Below are 17,560 nucleotides of genomic sequence, written 5' to 3'. Positions count from 1 at the left end.
TGATTCTCCCAAGGAAGTAAGTTCCAGTTTCCTACTTCCTGTCATTCCAGTGGGCCCACCTCCAGTTTCCAATGGTGCCACCTTTTCTGACTCAAGTAATCCTGCTTCCTGATTTTCCAGAGTTTGCAGCGTCCTCTGTGGCCCTGCCTTCTGAGTCTGCAGTACCTTTAGTGGTTCCTGAGTTTCTTTTGGCTCCACCTGCTGAGACTTTGGTGGTCCCCCATCTTGTGGTTCTTGAGGTCCAGCCCTCTGTTTCCCGTTCAACCAGTTCCTGCTGCCTCTGGCCCAGAACAGCCCAGTGTCCAAGAGTCATCGCCCTCAGGAAGGCACTCTCTTAGCTTCCCTCCCGAACACAATTTTCCTAGCTCCCCAAACCTTGGCTGACCACCCAAACGTCTCCTTTACAGTTACCTGTTCTTCAGCTGTCTGCTGCACCCTTGTTGCCCTACCCACTTCTCAAGCCATACTCCGGAGGCCCCCAGATTGCCTTTCTCCCTGAATGAACTATTTACCTGTTTGTTTTGGTGGTTGCTGTTTTAGGGATGTCAGGGACCATCCCTTGACGGGGGCTGTCATGATCCCTGTCTTTGACTTTGGTTTGGCTTGGCATATTTTCTGTTTTTGCCTGTGTTTCAAATATTTTGCTTTTTACCTGTTCTGTATGTCCCTTGTATCTCTCATTAGACGTAGCCCTGCTTGTTTGCTCCTCCACACCTACCCTGACTTTAGTGTCATTAGTCCTGTCCTGTTCCCATTGGTCTGCCAGCCAGTCAGCTGCCACCATATGCTCCAGTCTTCACCTGTGTCTTGTTTATTCATTAGTTTCTGTAGTATATACGTCCTGGTCTCAGATTAGTTTTTGTCAGTCCATTGTGTTCTGTTGATTCCTGTGTTCCTGTTTACCTGCTTTCATTTATAAAAGATCTTTACTTCAAGGCTGCTGGCCTGCCGTCTCCTGCATTTGGGTTCTCCTGCTCTGTCTCATGTAACATAAGAACAATCTGAGTAGTCTGTCACTGGCAAAAATGCAGAACCACACTGCAGGCTGCAATTGACAAAATTAAAAGTTCAATCTACTTCTTACAGATTCTGCAAATTCTGCAGTATACAAGAAGCAAAGGCTTTTCTGGGACATTAAGGTGAAAATGAGGGTTGATTAAAAAGTGTATACACACTAGCAGAAAAGTTCTTATGCACTGCCCTCCAAAGGCTGAAAGACAATGTTTGACCCATTTAACATTTTTGAGGTCCCAATATCATTTTTAACCACACCATAACCAACCATAAGTCAGAATTCAAGAAAGTATTTTTGCGTCTTGCACTTTCTGACAGAGCGTGTCTCCACTCACTGGTCAGCCTTCAGTGGGGCAGACGGTCAGTCAGGACTGAGATGAGTGGACTCTAAAACCTAGAGGTACAACCAAAATCTTAAAAACTGATAAAATAAGACTTTTCCCACCCACTTTAATACTTATTTTTTGTAGTAAAGTTGAACAAAATGTTATTATTAACTTAAAAGTAAGAGCTGTAGGACAAAACTGGCAAAAGATGTGGAAAAAGTTTGCAATTTATCAGCAGGTCAGGCTAAAGATGTGATGATAGAGGGATTTCTCCCACTGATGGCCTCTGCTACCAATTTAACGTGCTGAGTCAGCTGGTCAGCCAATGATGAGGTCCAACAATGAATTAATCAATCAATCAAACAAAGAACAAGGGACAAGGGTTGATGGTGCGCAACACACCACACAAACTATGGATGATCGCCAGCCACATAAGACCCAGTGAGGGCCAACAGCTGACTGTGGGCTTGACATGTCAGGGGTTTATCTGTATGGGGCCGAAAGGCCATAATGCTTAATGTTAGCACCAAGCACTCACCAACTGCTGCCTTCAGTGTCTGATGAAGAAAGTTTTACTCACAAGCCCTCAAAGTAAACTCATTCTAAAAACCCTAGCCATTTCTGACCCAGTGGAAAAAAAAAATCTGGGTCATTTTATGGTTTTACAACGGCAAAGAGCTATCAAAAATTCCGTTTAAAAATGCTGTATGTCATGCTGTACAATCCAAGTCCCTGGTATCCAGTCATATGCCCAGTAATTAGGGACCCAGTTTCTTTCCATTAGGTCAGAGATGGCTGGTGTGTTTGAAATGGAGTTTACTGTGAAGGCTTATGAATAAAATTGGGATCATTGGGATTGAAGGCAGCAAATGGTGAATGCTTGATACAAAAGTTATGCTTGAAGGATCCCTTTAAGACCACTAAGGACCCTCAAAAAGCACCAGCTTCTCAAACTTTGTGAGATGTGCAGGAATATGGAACAAAGATAGAACCAAAAGGGAGAGAGGACTCACTTTGAATTGCTGTACTTGTTTGCACGGAAACAAATACACAGAGCACCCTTAAATGTTCCTTTTCTTTGTTTTGATGACCCTTGAGAAGTGGTCATTTTGGACTCAATATACACAGTTACAAAACAAAAATACACTCAATGTAAACTATGACTAATAACAAACCTACCAGCCTGAAGGTAAAAACAAGGGAAAAAAAGCCACAAATCTCTCTTGTCTTTTAGTCAAATGGAAACGCTCAGTCTAGTTCTGGCTCGGAGATGGCTGCTCTAACTCATCCCTTGTCATCCTGGATTTGCATTTCATCTTTGAAAGGCGATGCTGCTGTTCACTTTGGTTTTGACAGTTTTCTTTTTAGCGAACTTCTTATGAGTGATTAATCTGTTTCTTTTCCTTTGAATATTCTACATAACAATCTTTTCTTTTTTTTGGTCAGCCATGGTGGCTATCTTTCATGATGCTCACTCCTACGTCCCTCTGTTGATTCTGCACAAACCACTGTTACTGCTGCCGTGAACATAAAGCACATCATTTCCTCTATAAGACACAGAGTGTTTAAAACAGCAAACATAAAAGCTTTGATGAACTGGACTAACTTAATCCCCACTGTGAAGCCATCAATCACCAGTCAAGAGTGGTGATACTGCCCTCTTTCTTCTGTTTACTGTCAGCTTTCACAGTTGAACCTTAACTGGGTTAGTTTGTCACCTGTTTTGTGTGTTAATTTTTGAAACACAAATATCTAAAATACTGCTTAGACACTACACACTATACTATACAAATTATATGGGATAATTGTATAGAGGGAACTGTCAGATGAATAGATTTTTTAGAAACTCTCAAAACCAATGAGTGGTTTTATTATTCAAGTCTTCCAATACATAATTCATTAATGATTTTCTTAATCATCTGAGATGAAGAGGAGACGTTGATGCTGGCTGCAAGAATTAGGCTGTTACTACGACATCAAATAGAGCGGCAAATATGAGCGTCCAGTGGGAAAGACGAGATGTTTGATTTGGCAACAATAAATCCTGACTGCAGGCACTGATCTGCAGACGGAACCCTACAACGACCCATTTTACGACAGGAAAAAACCCTGGTCATGTTTCATTAGCACTCTATATAGGTCTAGCCAGACATACAAACACACATACACTGTCTCTCTGTCTCTCTCTCACTCTCTGTCTCTCTCTCTCACACACACACACACACACACATACATACACATCCTCATGCACACACACACACACACACACACACACACACTCACTGAGTGTCTATTCAGGAGTCTGAAAGAAGCACTAAAGAGATTATAACGGGTCAGTCATGCAAAAAGGTCCTGGTCAGCTGGATGTGGGGGATCACTGTTTGACTGGTCAAATTCAAGTTAATGTTAGGAGAGTGTGCTACATATTTGGATGTGCAATCCCACCTGTTGCCATTATGTCACTTCACGCAACATGCATTTCAACTAACAGTACATTTAACTAAGAAAAGGCTAGACAATCTGTTAGGTGGGTTTAGGGTAAAGTTATCAATGAGCCCTAAATGTAAGTGAATGAAGTACAATTTAAGCATGATGTTCTGTTTCAATCATTATAAAATAGGAGTAACTCTTCACAACATGTTTATTCCATTACCTTCTTCATTTAGGATCCAGTTGCCATAGTCTAGGTCTGATGTGTAGCCGCAGGTGCCTTGGTCAAAGTTGCAGGATCCAGGCAGTAGTTGCTGCTGCGCCCTGAGGAGTCCACACAGTAAGAGCACTACAAGGAGAGAGAAAAGCATCCATGCAGCAAAGTTGCACTGTGACCCACTTATGTTTGCTGTCGTTTAGGTGCAAGCCTAATTCCTTCAGTTGTGCTGCCAAAGACGGTAGAAATGGCAATTAGCGACCAGAAGAAACTGGAATGTGACACATGCAAGGCTAGCCAGGACATTTAAACACGATTGGACATTGTGCATTGAATTTGTTTATTTACCAAGAAAAGTAAGGCAGACGCTGCTCATCGTAGCCACCGTTGCAGCCAGGCGAGTATTGCTCCGCTTAGCAGGTCTCCCCTTCAGATACCACAGGAGCTAACGATGCCGAGTCCTCTGTGTAGCAGACCTCGCTGAGAGCCTCACAATGACTGGCTGTCTTTCACATGGTTGAGTCCCAGCTGGAGATGCAGCGTATGATCGGGTGGATGGATGGATGATGTCCTGTGGGAGGGAGCGAGCAGCGGTCCAGGCACCACGGCGCGCGCCGCTACCCCGCCTCCTGCCAAGCGTCTCCATATGGGACATCACATTCTGCTGCCATGACAGTAACCGGGACTGCCTCAGGATGGCACTCGTTGATTTGGAGATTTTTTTTTTTTTTTTTTTTTTTGCAAACTGGGACGGCGCATCAGTACCATTGTAGGGAAGGAAAAAACAACTCAGAATTTCCAATATTATTGTCGTACATTTACTCACCAATTCATGAGAAAAACATACAAAAATAAGAGATTATAAAGTCACAAATTTATTAGAAAAAAAAATTACTAGAAATAGTCTCCTACTTTTTGGTCAAAGAACCACATGGCTCGAATGTGCTGCCACTTACCACCTGCAGCTGATGACCATCAAATTCTACTTTGCGATGGGATTTACTAACAAGGAAATCCTGGAGATTTTCGCCCAGAATCACAATATTGTTTTCTTCTGAATCAGCCCAAGTCACGGCAATGTCTCTTCAAAGTCCAGATGCTGATAAGAAGATTGTGATTCTGGGCTCAAATCACCAGGATTTCCTTCTTACTAAATCCCATAGTAGAACCTATTTTATTTTTATTTTATTTGAAGAATATTATGCCCTCTACCCCACTCCATAACTTTTTTCCCCCCCTCCTAGTGCAAACCCCTGTGTGAGAGGAGCCATCTGGTCTGGTGGAAGCATGTCGTTTTGTTTTGGAGGAAGAAGGCAGACCAACTTGATCAACTTATCACCCTCAGTATTTACCGTTTCATTTATTTACTGCTGAAAATGTTCAAGCTGCTGCCTGGCTGCCTGCATGGTTTAGGACCTGTTGTAAAACTTCAACATTGACAGATTCAGGTTGCAACAACTTTTTATTTCTTAACCAAACAAAACCAGACTGCTTTGTATTTATCTCTTCCAGTCAGAGCCCTTTACTACTACAGGGTTCTTATGTTTTAGATTAAAGTAATTTAATTATAGAAATGGCCTTTTGGGGTTTTATTGTAGTTTTCTTCTTCTCTTCAATAGACCCTTTTCACAGCCATTTGACCTGAAAACAGCAGGTAAACCAGGTGTTATTAATGGCATACATTAAGGTTATGTATGTTAGAGTCAAGAGAGCCAGCATGAACGCTGGCAGGGCCCCGGCTTTGTTAGACTGAAACAGGACAGAACTTTAATTAATGTCATCAGTAACACCTGGCTTTACTTTGCTTTTTCATGTCAACATGGCTGCTGTGAAAAAGCTCTATTCTGTTATAATCAATGACAAAGCCTTTGTGTCAATACTAGGAATCATCTTTGTTCAAAATATGTTCCATGCTATAATTCAAAACTACAAATTCTTTGTGATAGAAAAGTAGACTCAAGCCTAGTGCTGATTTTCCTCCATGTCTGTAATGGCCTATATATCACTGGGATTCAGCAGGGGTTTTCCAGCTTTTCCATGTTTTGGACCCCCACAAGTTCACAGTTATGAGGCCCTGGACCTCCACTCGAAGTGACTTAGCCCTAGGGACTCCGATATGAAAACATATTCCGGTTTGTGTTCATTAAATTATGAGTGTCATACTTGGACATTGTCAAATAGATGCAAAATTGTATTAAAAATGGCAGCAGCAGCCAACAGTCACTAATGTAGATTTCTGTGCCTATGCTATTATTTCATGCAAGTGTATTCCTTTCAGTTCTACACAATATAATAAACATCATCCTGTACAAGTAAATAAATAAGTAAAAACACAACATTTAAACACTTACATTTGCAAGGTAAGGATAAAAGTGCAACAAATAATGTTAAAGACAGACAGAAATCTGGGATATTATTTGTAGCAGTATTAAACTGTCAACACACAATCACGGGGAAAACCACCCAGCAGAGCCACTGTTTTCCAATGCAGAAAGCAGTGATGCTGAACCTGGAGGTAACCTGGGCCTTTTAAGGCGTGTCCAATCCACTTCCAGCTCTGTGTGATGTACCGAGGTCTGAAAGCCGTGTGTCCAAGCATCCAGAGCCACACAACTTTGAAATGCCACCACAGCCAAAGCCGGAGCAGCAGGAGCAACGTATGTCCTGCCTTACTGATTTGAACACTTCTGTGATGAGTTGTATAATGATGAACAACAGCTAACTATTCAGTGTGACATACAGTGTATAAATATAAACTATGTGAAATGTGAGGTGTGTGATGAGAGAAGGCGAGTGGATTCCTCTTGCCTGCTATGTAACACTAAGCCAGAGGTTGATCTTTGAACTTCAGAGGTTTGTTTTTATTTGCATGATGGAAAAATGGCCAGTTGGCAAGTATAAGGTATACCTTTTACTCAAAATGTAAACATGGTGGCGGAATCTGTGTTAGCACAGCTTTATGTAAGACTGAGGTGTTGCGTGAGATGGACCCGATGGGCTGAAGACACACTCAAACACTCGGCCTCTCAAACATACTATGATCCTTTGAGGCTTTAAAGTGGTAACCTGCAAAACTCCTGTTTCCATTTCTTTTGATCCGAAACAGCCAATGCTGTACTGTTCCTGCTCTGCACTTCCTGGAGATCACTTGTCAGTCAAACAGTGTGGCAGGCACTACACATGCCAAGTAGCCAGTTCTTCTTTTATTTATTTGAAACATTCCAAAATACTGCTTCTGCTGCTGGACATGTAAAACACATCACTGCCTGTATGCTTGAGGGTTTCTCCCAGGAGAGAGCTGCCACACACTGGTCTGGACCGGCAAAAGGAAACGCATTTATGAGCAGGGCATATGTTGAATAACTATTGTGATTTTACAGTAAAAATGTAGAAATTGGACATGTATTCTTATGCTTATGAAACGCTGTAGATGATTACTTTGTTGTTTAGGGAAGACCTTCTCCCAGCACAGTTGGTTTACAGTTAAAACTGGGACCACAGTGGAAATACAAACAGAAACATATGCTGTGGTGTGATATTACCAGCAGAATGTCTGTGAGTGCATGAGCTTGTGTGTTTGTGTTACATCAGAAGCCAGCTGTAGGAAGCACAGCAGTCTTTGAAAAAAGATCTGAGTTGCCGGAATCAGCCCCACAGTCTAAGGGCAGGGATATGTGACTCATATTATTGCTTTGCCTGCAGACGGATGGCTGTGTTGCTCCATCTGTCTGTCTGTACATGACATATGTCTGTCCAATATTTCGCTCCAGTATCTGTGAAATGTATTGGGCGGCTTGCCTTGACATTTGGTGAGCACATCCATGCTCCATAGGGAACGTAACCTATTAATTTTTGTGACCTCAGAATCTTTCCTCTAATGCTACCCCCAGACCAAAATGTGAAATAGTGTGGATTGCCATTTACAGGGTGCATCCTCTTGGGCCACCTTTCCTCCAGTGCCACCCTCGGGTAAAAATGTACCAACAACAATCTCCCACTATGTACAAAAGCCCTTTTGCATGCTCCCAGATGATTGGCACGCAGGTCAGAGGCACACAAGCCTGCACATTTCTCGTACCAGCTTCAGAACAATTGCCATCTGTCCCTCAGTCGGGACATGTAACCACTTCTTCAACTTCTCCTTGGTGAGTTGTGTGTGTGAGTGAATCGTGTGCAAATGTGCTCATGCTTAGTCAGCACTAGAGCAAGTTTATTTTCTGTTAACATGTTAACAATGTAGGGGTGCTCCAGCAGCTCACCTAGTAGAGTGCTTACCACTTATCAAGGCTGAGACCTCACAGCAGCAATAAGGGTTTGAATCAGAGCCGAGGTCATTTGCTGCATGGCTCTACTATCGCTATCAAAAAAAAAAAAAAAAAAAAGCAGAAATGTCCCCCCAAAAAATCTAGTATAGTTTTCAGTTTGTGTTTGTAAATGACTGCTGCATTTTGAGCAGCAATTTTAAGTCTTGTTAATAACTTCAGTTCTCTAGAGTAACAAGCCTAACCTCTCTTATAAATGCAGAACTGTTTGATCAGATTGTATTACATCCCTACTCATTACTTTGTCATTAATGTCAGCTTCTTTTTATCTTACACAGAAGAATGGGGAATTTCCAGTGTTACATCACCACCGGACCCGTCTGCACGTCCACTGTTGCAGCTAGCAAGCTGTGTCTGCTGGAACTGAGGGTGATACTGGAAATGTTTCACAGAAATGTGAATAGAGTGAAGAAGCTTGAATGAACAGTATTATAACAGCCACTGTAGTTTCATTAAAGCAACTTTTCAGCAGCTTTTTAAAAGCACACAACTGCCTAAAAATCTGCAGTTGAGATGTTATGACATCGAACAATATCAGACTTTCTTTGGCTCATGTTAACCACCGATGGACCTTATTTATGGTAAATTGAAAACCCTATGGGGGAAAAAAGCACTGGAAATCTGACCAGGGAATCCATAGCGCAAAAATGCTACCTTTAATTTTGGGTTACAACTACAAACTGTAATACTCTTATCACTCCTCCATCTTGAAAAAGAGCCTTGTCAGATTGGCTCCTGCACGTTCAACGGCTGCTTACGTGTACTGTGGTCATAATTAAGTTTGGATGGTTTCAACTATTTTGCACATCAAAATGTGGACCAGCTGTATGAAAAATTGCAGACAACCATTTTCCATCAGTGTGTCAGCCCCATAAGCAAAATCCATTCACTGGCAAACTCTGTCTGGCCGCCCCCTAATATGAAAATAAATAGGGTGAGCTAATACTGAATATTCTTCAACCAAGGGTTCCTGTATTATGCATTTCTGTGTTGACTGGGGTGGATTCTGATGGGTTTGGGGGGAAAAAAAATCTGTAGCCATATTTAACACTCCAATGCCTTTGTGAGTGCAACAAACACCACATTTAAAAAAAAAAAAAAAAAAAAAAAAAAAAATCACAAAGGTGGTATCATTTCTACTTCCATCATTTCACCCATTTTAATAACAAAACTATTGGCAAATTAGATCCAAAATCATTTTTTTTTTTTTTTTTTTTTTTGTACAATAAGAAGGGGGAAAAACTCAGCATGGAGACATGTATATGAGTGGGAGGGATATACACAGAAGGACTATTATGGTCAGAATGGATTGGAATGATACAAAAAGATGGGGATATATATAGTTCAGGTCAAAGAAGGCTAGAGTTATGTTTTTATAATTTCCTACAGGCTTAAGACAAGCATTAAATTGTGCTGGCTGTAATCACTGGCTCACAAAAGCGTGCTCATTTTTACAACATGTGGAACTGATCTGCTTTCCTTTTTTCAGCTCTTAAGTTTCTTTGCAAAGTGATTTGAATGGGCTGCCAGCTTCAGTAGCAGGTGATTATTGTGTATCTGACAAGACTTACAATAGGTTACAGGTGTCTTCAAATGTCCACGGATAGCAGCTGCAGTGAATTCCAGTGAAGTGATTTACACAGCCACTCACTGCTGCATGATCCATCGTCCCAGTGATGCAATGCTGAATGAAAAGGTACAACCTCCAGTCAGTGACCACCATAAGGTAATACAACCACTGACAGCAACAAAAACAGTCATAGTTTTTCCTTAAAAAGGCATTCTTTGTGTAACCTGTACCAGTCTGACACTATTTTCTATTTTTTACTATTTTCAAACTGTCCTTCCATTCAGTGAAGAAAAAGATGAGTGAACTGTGTCTATACAGGGTTTACTCTCCTCGACATCTCGGAATATTGTCTATTTCCTGTCTGAAGATGAGATGTGATTTTTTTCCCGGGGATAAAACATCTAATATAAAATGTATGTGGGCCCTGCAGGCTAAGCCTTGAGCTCAGAGCTCCAAAGGTGCCTACGTTGTGCAGAGATGGGAAACATTTTACACATCTGGATGTAGTTATAACCACAGAAGATGAAAAAAACATCACATCCAAATACATAATACGACAAGTCTGCTTCTGCTTAGTGAGCAAAGTGTTGTGTGTTTCCATAATGACAAAATGATGTGTGAGCTAACAGAGAAACTGAAATAAAGACATCTTTGTGTTGATCTCTGTCAGCTCTGCTCTTACGCAATTGTGTCCCATGGTTTACTGTTTGAAGGAACGTGCGTTAGCATTAATCTGTGTCATCTGACCTCAGGATTATGTATACAGCAACAAGTGTTCATAAAATATAAGGACTAATCTACATAATTAAGTCATGATAAAATTAGATGAAACTCATTGATCTCCATGGGGAAACTGGGTTTCAGCAGCAGCAAAACAGCAATGGGAATCATCAGTGGAAAAAACTGAACAGAAACCAGAACACAGCAAACATGTAATCACCAATTTCAACAGACTTAGTGGGCCTATATCACATGAATGGACCGTGTGTGGATAGAGTAAACTGTATGGATTAAAAAGCATGCAAAGACAAAGAGGAAATGATTACAGCAGACCACTTCAAACTTTTTATATTTTGTTATTTCATGCATTTCTATATTTAATATATTACCATGGTTATAATATACCTTGGTAAATGTGTACATCTTCAAAAAACATTCAGAAAACAAATGGAATGCATACATTTAAACACTGATATGTACTGAGGTCAAGAATCTGTAAAAACACACTTTTTGTGCAAATACTAAGGAAGCTCTCCCTGATGTTTATTATGAACCTTTTGGAGTTTTTTTTAATCCATCAAGTCAGATCCTGGGAACGACACCAATAAAAGTGATGACAAAGCCGAGCCTCTCTGTTTTCACTCTGTCATCAATTTCTCAGGGCTGACACGTGTCTGATACTCAAAGAGTCATTGCTGTTGTCACATCCTGATAGGTAGGAGGAAAAATGCCAGTGGTGGTGCAGAAATTGAAGACAGGCCCATACAAAACCCAGCGGTATTCCAAACAGTCTCACAGAAAAGCTGGCAGCAGCAGAAGAAGGGAGTTTTCCCAGGCAATTTACTCGTGAACAAACACTGGAAACACCAAGCTTTTCCCGACTGATGATATGACCATAGATGTTGTGGAGGATAAACCCACATAAACCCCCTTTACTCTCCTCATAAATCTATATGGAATAAATTCAGCGTACACAACAATAAATACTACCAAACTGGGTAAGTTGTAGGTCTTCTCACAGGGCAGCCTATCTGCAGGGTTCATAAAGTCACATTTAGAGTTTGCCTGCATGTAACTGAACTTCAGACCAGTTTGAAGGCAAACTTAAGTTACACGGTTATCAGAACCAGCTTGTTTCTCATTAAACACAGCGCTGAGAAACAGTATGGGCAGGATAAAAAAATGACAGCAGGAAATTAAAGGCCGGAGTCCACCAGACCATGGTACAGATCTGGCACGGAGTGTGTCAGAGCAGACACGCAGACATGCATCTGTGTCACTTGCTGCCATTCTGTCCGTTTTTTATGGTCTATTTTGTCACAGAGCTGCTTGCGTCTGTGAACCACAGAAACACATTTTGATCTGGGAGTGTATACAAATTAAAGCAAGCTGATCTCACATAAATAAAATGAAATGATCACAGCTTTCTTAACAACGCATTACATGGCTGTTAAATGGGTTAAATGACATGCCTGCACATAAGGCTGTCAAAAGAAATCTGACCCCATGACAGCTGTGGGGTACAGACATGCGCAGTGTAACTGGAGCACCCGAAATATTCATGGATTACAGCAGAAGGTGCTAGAAATAACAGGCTGGCGTCTGTTCAGGTGCTCTTTGGCTTGCTCCATTGAGGTGCAATGATCAGTGCCATCTACTCAGCCTTTCTGCAAGTGCAGCTTTTACTGTGCAGGTGTTGTACCCCAATGACATGACATAATATGATGCCAATGCAATGCCAATGCAAAGTCAGACAAGAACATAAAGAACACTGGTCTCACCTCAAGCTGGATTCAATCTCAGGCTGACTTAGTGAAAGTCAAGGCCCATCCACCGGTAAGTCGTGTGTCCAACACGACTAAGGATCCTAACTGACTTTACATTAGCCTTGTTTCTGTGATGCCTGCATGTAATTTTAACTCGTTCTGTGACACCATCATATTATGTGCTTTACGTGGTCCTTTCACTTATTTCTGTGAGACCAGTATGAAATAAAGACATAAAAGTTAATAGGTTGAAACCACCGACGCCTTTATTAATTTTTCCAATTGAAATCAATGGATAAATGGATACTCACCAGCTTTTTCAGAGCAGTCATCCGGACAGGAAATAGCATGAAAAACCCAGGTGTTACTGATGATAATAAGTAAGCAGAGGCTTTCCAGTGAGCCAGCAGGCACAGAGCAGGAGCCTGGCTCTGTTAGACCTGAGGGGAGCACAGCCTTCATTGATGTCCTAAGTCTGTGTGATATCAAGAATGAATCGTCAGCTCCTTCCCGTTTCCGCCTCCACTCTGACATTGCCTCCACTCTAACTGATTTCCGTGGGAGAGGGGGATTCGATTTTCCGTAACCAATCACCACAGACACCACACCAACATATCCACCTGAGCTAACACTATTTTAAGTCAACAGTGATGCACAGCCATGCCAATATTCTGGTTTTGTCAGGGTTTTAACACTGGAGCGACATAAAAACTATGATGTTGGGCGACAGTGAGAAGACATGCCATCCATGTAAAATAAATTATCTAAATAATAAATCTAATTCTAATTACCTGAAATGTCCTACAGTAAATAAAAAGAACAGTCCTGGGCAGTGCAGCTGGAATCCTGGAAGGCCACTCTGCTAGATTCTAGCTTCAGTGCCCTGCCTGCTGGAAAGCAATACAGGCTTGAAGCTGGCTTGGGGTCAGCTACAGAACACAACTGCTGCAAAATGCTGTAATCGCAGTAAAGTAATGTGCATTAACTTTCATCATGTTTCTATGACGCATGTTGCATTCTCTGATTATGTTCGCAGGAGACATTTGGCTTTATTGTGATCAGTAAAGCAGACAGGATGCATATTGTACTGCTGACCCTGTTTTGTATTAAAGCTATCTCTGCAATCTCTGACCACTAGAGGATGTTGAGAGCTCAGATTCCATCTGTAAACACACTGAATCAGATCTGCTACCAGGTTCATGGTAGATTGCTTGTACCAAAAGGAAAGTTAAGGTGAAAAAAGCATTTTTGGGATGGAAATGAGGGATACATTTGACACTCACATGGCTCTTGTTGAATTACTTAGGTTATTTCATCTATGACCTCCAATTTGAAAATGTGGTGAAGCTGCAGACTTTCAGCTACAAGATATAGATAATAGGTTTCTTTGAATGAAGGTTTTCTGTGGCCACAGTGCTGAGCGCCACTCATGCAATTAATCTAAAATTTGGATATTTTTATCTGAAGAATGTACAGTTTCAGAAACACTTTGACTAACACAGAAATTTAGATCACTAAAACCAGCCAATAGCAGCATGTTGGCTATAAATTGTAAGGAGGAGAGACCACATTTCAAGGGGCCATTTTACTGTAAAAAAAAAAAAAATGAATGTAATATTGCTTAGTGTACCTTTAAGCTTAGAGTATACATGCAGTGTACATTTTTGGAATCCTCCACCCTCCAAATATCATGCCACTTACCATATCATGCTGATTACATTCAGTTATAGTTTGTGTGCAAATTTGACATTTTGACCTGAGGATGGTGCTATAAAGAGAAGGTCAAAAATGACAGGGTTCATCCTCTGCAGAGCACAAAGTGCTTGCCAAAGTTCATTACAATGCAACCAAAAGATTTCAGAACCATGTGAGACCATCAGTTTAGACAAAATTATCCTGGGACCTTCTCAGAGTTTTTCAGGACCTGTGGGCACTCCATTTAAGGGGGAAAGGGCAAACGTGAATTTGAATGAAGAATTTTTCGCTACTTAGGACGTGATTATTTGCACATTTCAAAATTTCATGCCTCTCAGTTTGAATTTTCTGTTAGATCCAGGGGCTCTCTGCAGCACAGGCTACCTCCTTCAAACACACGCTTAGAATTTGTCTCATAAGCAAAACTAGTTGGCCTGTTCTCACTCCTCTTTTTCTCACTGTTTTTTTTTTTTTAATTCGTTATCTACACTTTAGTGTCAGCTCTTGAATGAATGCAGGCTGACACTTTCAAGCACTCCCATGCTCTCTTTCTCACTCTCTCCCCCTCTCTTTCTCTCTCTCTCTCTCTCTCACACACACATAGATCTGTCCATTTTCTTTCTTTTTTTTTTTTTAAAGTTATTGTCACTTTTATATGTTAGGTCTGTGATCTGCTTAGTGCCACTTATTTCGTTCCTCGTGTTCTTTTTTCTTTTTCCTTTTTTTGGGCATTTTTTGCTTGTCTTATGCGTGAGATAGCTTTGCCAGCTTTAGCTATTTTTAATCTAAACTCCACAGTTTGTTTCAAGTAATTTCCCTTTTTGTGAGATTTCTTATTGTGCTAATAAAATAAAACCATAAAACCCTAAAAGCTTTATGCTTCTTTTTATTTACCACTACATCACATTTCATAAGTAGCAATATTTTTTTTTATGTTTTCTGTTTTGTTTTTTTCAGTTATTGTTATTTTATACAGCATTTGAGGGCTTCAGGTTGAATCAATAGCACTGAAGGTTGCTGGTATGTAAACTGCTGACTCCCCCATTCTGTTTGAGCCACATCAGGATAACAAACTTTTTCCACAGATGCTCTCCATCTGTTATGTAACTTTGTTTGAAAGTGAAACTACAGATTTAAAAAGTTTCAGGTGGGCGAGACAGGGAGAGATTCTCAAGCTGTTGCATTTCCTGAGGAATTAGCTTTCTCATTACATCAGACGTTTACATAAAGGGGTCACCGATACCTGGGGTGACAAACACTGACTGATTCATTACACTTTATTTTGCTATCTTAACCAGCGAAACTGAATGTGGCTCTGATTGTTATTAGGACAGGAAGCAAAGCAGGATATTTACTTTAGTAAGACTAGATGGCTTGGAATGAATGATGGCATGAACAGTTTTATATACTGCTTTGTGGGGAGGCACAGGAAGCCTTGTTACAATAGGTCCATAACTCCCCCTTCAGGCAGATGTGGCACTCAGCCTATATCTATTATTGAACTTTTTTAGACTTACATTGTTGTTATGTCACCTATACCCAGTAAACAATTTGAGGAGGGATGAGGGGGGATACCTCCCCCCTCAGAAGCAAAATGACCATAAGCTTTCCCTCTCTCTCCCGATCTGCCATCCCCTAGCTTCATCCCCTAGAAGTGCAGGGAAGGTCAGTCTTGTCTGCCTGACTCATTAATCCTTTATCTGATTGAGATTTGTTCAGTATAGAATCTCTGGCCCGACCATGGCTCTGTAATATCCGCAGCCTAACTGTGCTGTATATTGATAAATCCATGGAGCTGTCTGTGGTGCTGAAATGACAGATGGCTTTGTAATTGCACCTTCTTCTGTTGGTCACCCCTATGTCAGATTCATCTTGGATCTATAATATTCTCTGAACTATATACTATAAATACACAATTATCTACTATATTGTAGCCTATATACTCTACAGAGTAGTGTCACCTCCATGATCAAACTGACAAATCACAGGAAGAGCAAGAGGATCATATAGAGACACACTGCTGCCTGTACTATTCCAATAATATTTCTTTAATAGTTCTATGATCATTAAGCAACATCTACATGTGCTGCTGAAAAAACACCCTAGACCATGTCACATTTACAAGAAAATATTTCAGGGTGGACATGAATACAGATATGGGGTCCTATCTTGCGTCAGAGTCCCTAAACCCGTTATTTGGGGATTTAGCATTGCGTAAGAGCCGTTCCCCTGCAAAAGTTGCTATCTTGCACACCCGCCGTTATCCCTAAAACACCTGCGCTACCCGTTACATTATGCATAGTCGTGGTTTGGGCGTTACACCAGTCAAACCAATGAGGGAAGACCACTGGAACGGCGTCTGTGGAGAGGTAAGAGAATGAGAGGTGCAGCTATGGTGCTGAAGTTCCTGATATACAGCCTGTAAAAGTTAGAAAATCCCAAGAATTGCTGGACTTTGCGGCTATCAGGTGTAGGGCACTGGCCACTGAGAATCCATCTGTATCTTTCCAGGAGCTATGATGAAGCCAAGGAAAGATACCATGTCGGCATGAAACTTGCTCTTTTCTGGTTTCACATGTAGCCCCAGGCAATTTAATTTGCCTTCAATAATTATTACTTTTAATATGATGGTTATAGTACTTAAAATACAAACGTGTTGGTAAAAATTAATGTTTCTGTTTGAAGTTAATATGTCCAATGCAAGCTAAACATAAGAATAAAAAAACAAAACTGTATCATCTTTATTCAGTATGTATTGGTGGCAGATATGTAGAAGAATCTCTTGTTTTGTTTTCTCACATGTGTTTGGATGTTTGTGGTTCATGTCGTTCATTCTGTTGTGTGATTGGCTGTGGGGGCGGGAGCGGGCGGTGGTAAGGTTGGAGAAGAAGGAGGTTGAAAAAAATGGCGAGAGGAAAAAGTTACGGCAAGTGAATGTATTTTGCAGAAGTGCGTAGTTGTATGTTTTTAAAGACTTTCTACCCGACAGTCTGTTGCTAAAACATTACCTACACATCTTCGGTGGACTAAAAAAGACACTTTTAGCCCAGAAGTGAGAGACTTTATTTATTGCGTTGCAAGATAGCTTGTGTTAGCACATATAGCTGTGTGAAGCACCAGTCGCTAGCACACTGACTGGACTCATGTTGCAGCTAGCCCAGCGCACATCAGAGCCTGGTTTTCTCCCATTGTTCCCGATCTGGAAAAATTGAAGCATTTGGCGTTGTTGCCGTGTGCTGCCGTCTCTTGTCTCCTGGTTCCGCCGGCCGCTGTCGCCTGTCTCCGGGGTTTGCCGACCGGCATCCACCGCTCCTGGCTCCGCCGACCGGCTTCACCTGCCGCTCAACGGACCTTGCCGTGTTTGGGACTTCGCTGCGTCATCTTGCCTTCATCGGAGACACCGTTTGGGTTGGGGATTGGACCCACAACTCTCCATAAGGTACCATATTTTATTTTCTGGCTCTTCTGAGTGAAGCGGCGCATCAGGCCTGCATCAGGTG

The 17,560-nt window shown here is 41.3% G+C and overlaps 1 protein-coding gene across 2 annotated transcripts in view; it reads right to left on the bottom strand.

Moving 5' to 3' along the window:
- Positions 1-4,464, bottom strand: part of mamdc2a (MAM domain containing 2a) — a 30,129-nt gene extending 25,665 nt beyond the window's left edge. Inside the window, exons 1-2 of one of the 2 annotated variants that reach the window (XM_030060427.1) lie at positions 4,336-4,464; positions 3,994-4,119 (exon numbers count right to left, since the gene is read on the bottom strand). In XM_030060427.1, coding sequence (XP_029916287.1) covers positions 3,994-4,119; positions 4,336-4,363 — 154 coding nt within the window. In that variant the 5' untranslated portion in view covers positions 4,364-4,464. Of the gene's footprint in view, positions 1-652; positions 722-3,993; positions 4,120-4,335 lie in introns of those variants that run through there. The other variant, XM_030060429.1, reaches the window with a different exon arrangement.
- Positions 4,465-17,560: the final 13,096 nt, after the last annotated feature.

Source organism: Myripristis murdjan, chromosome 9, assembly GCF_902150065.1.
Source record: "Myripristis murdjan chromosome 9, fMyrMur1.1, whole genome shotgun sequence".
In the NCBI taxonomy this organism is placed as follows: Eukaryota; Metazoa; Chordata; class Actinopteri; order Holocentriformes; family Holocentridae; genus Myripristis; species Myripristis murdjan.
Note: the sequence above shows the minus strand (reverse complement) of the source record. Positions and strands in the feature narration are given on the sequence as shown.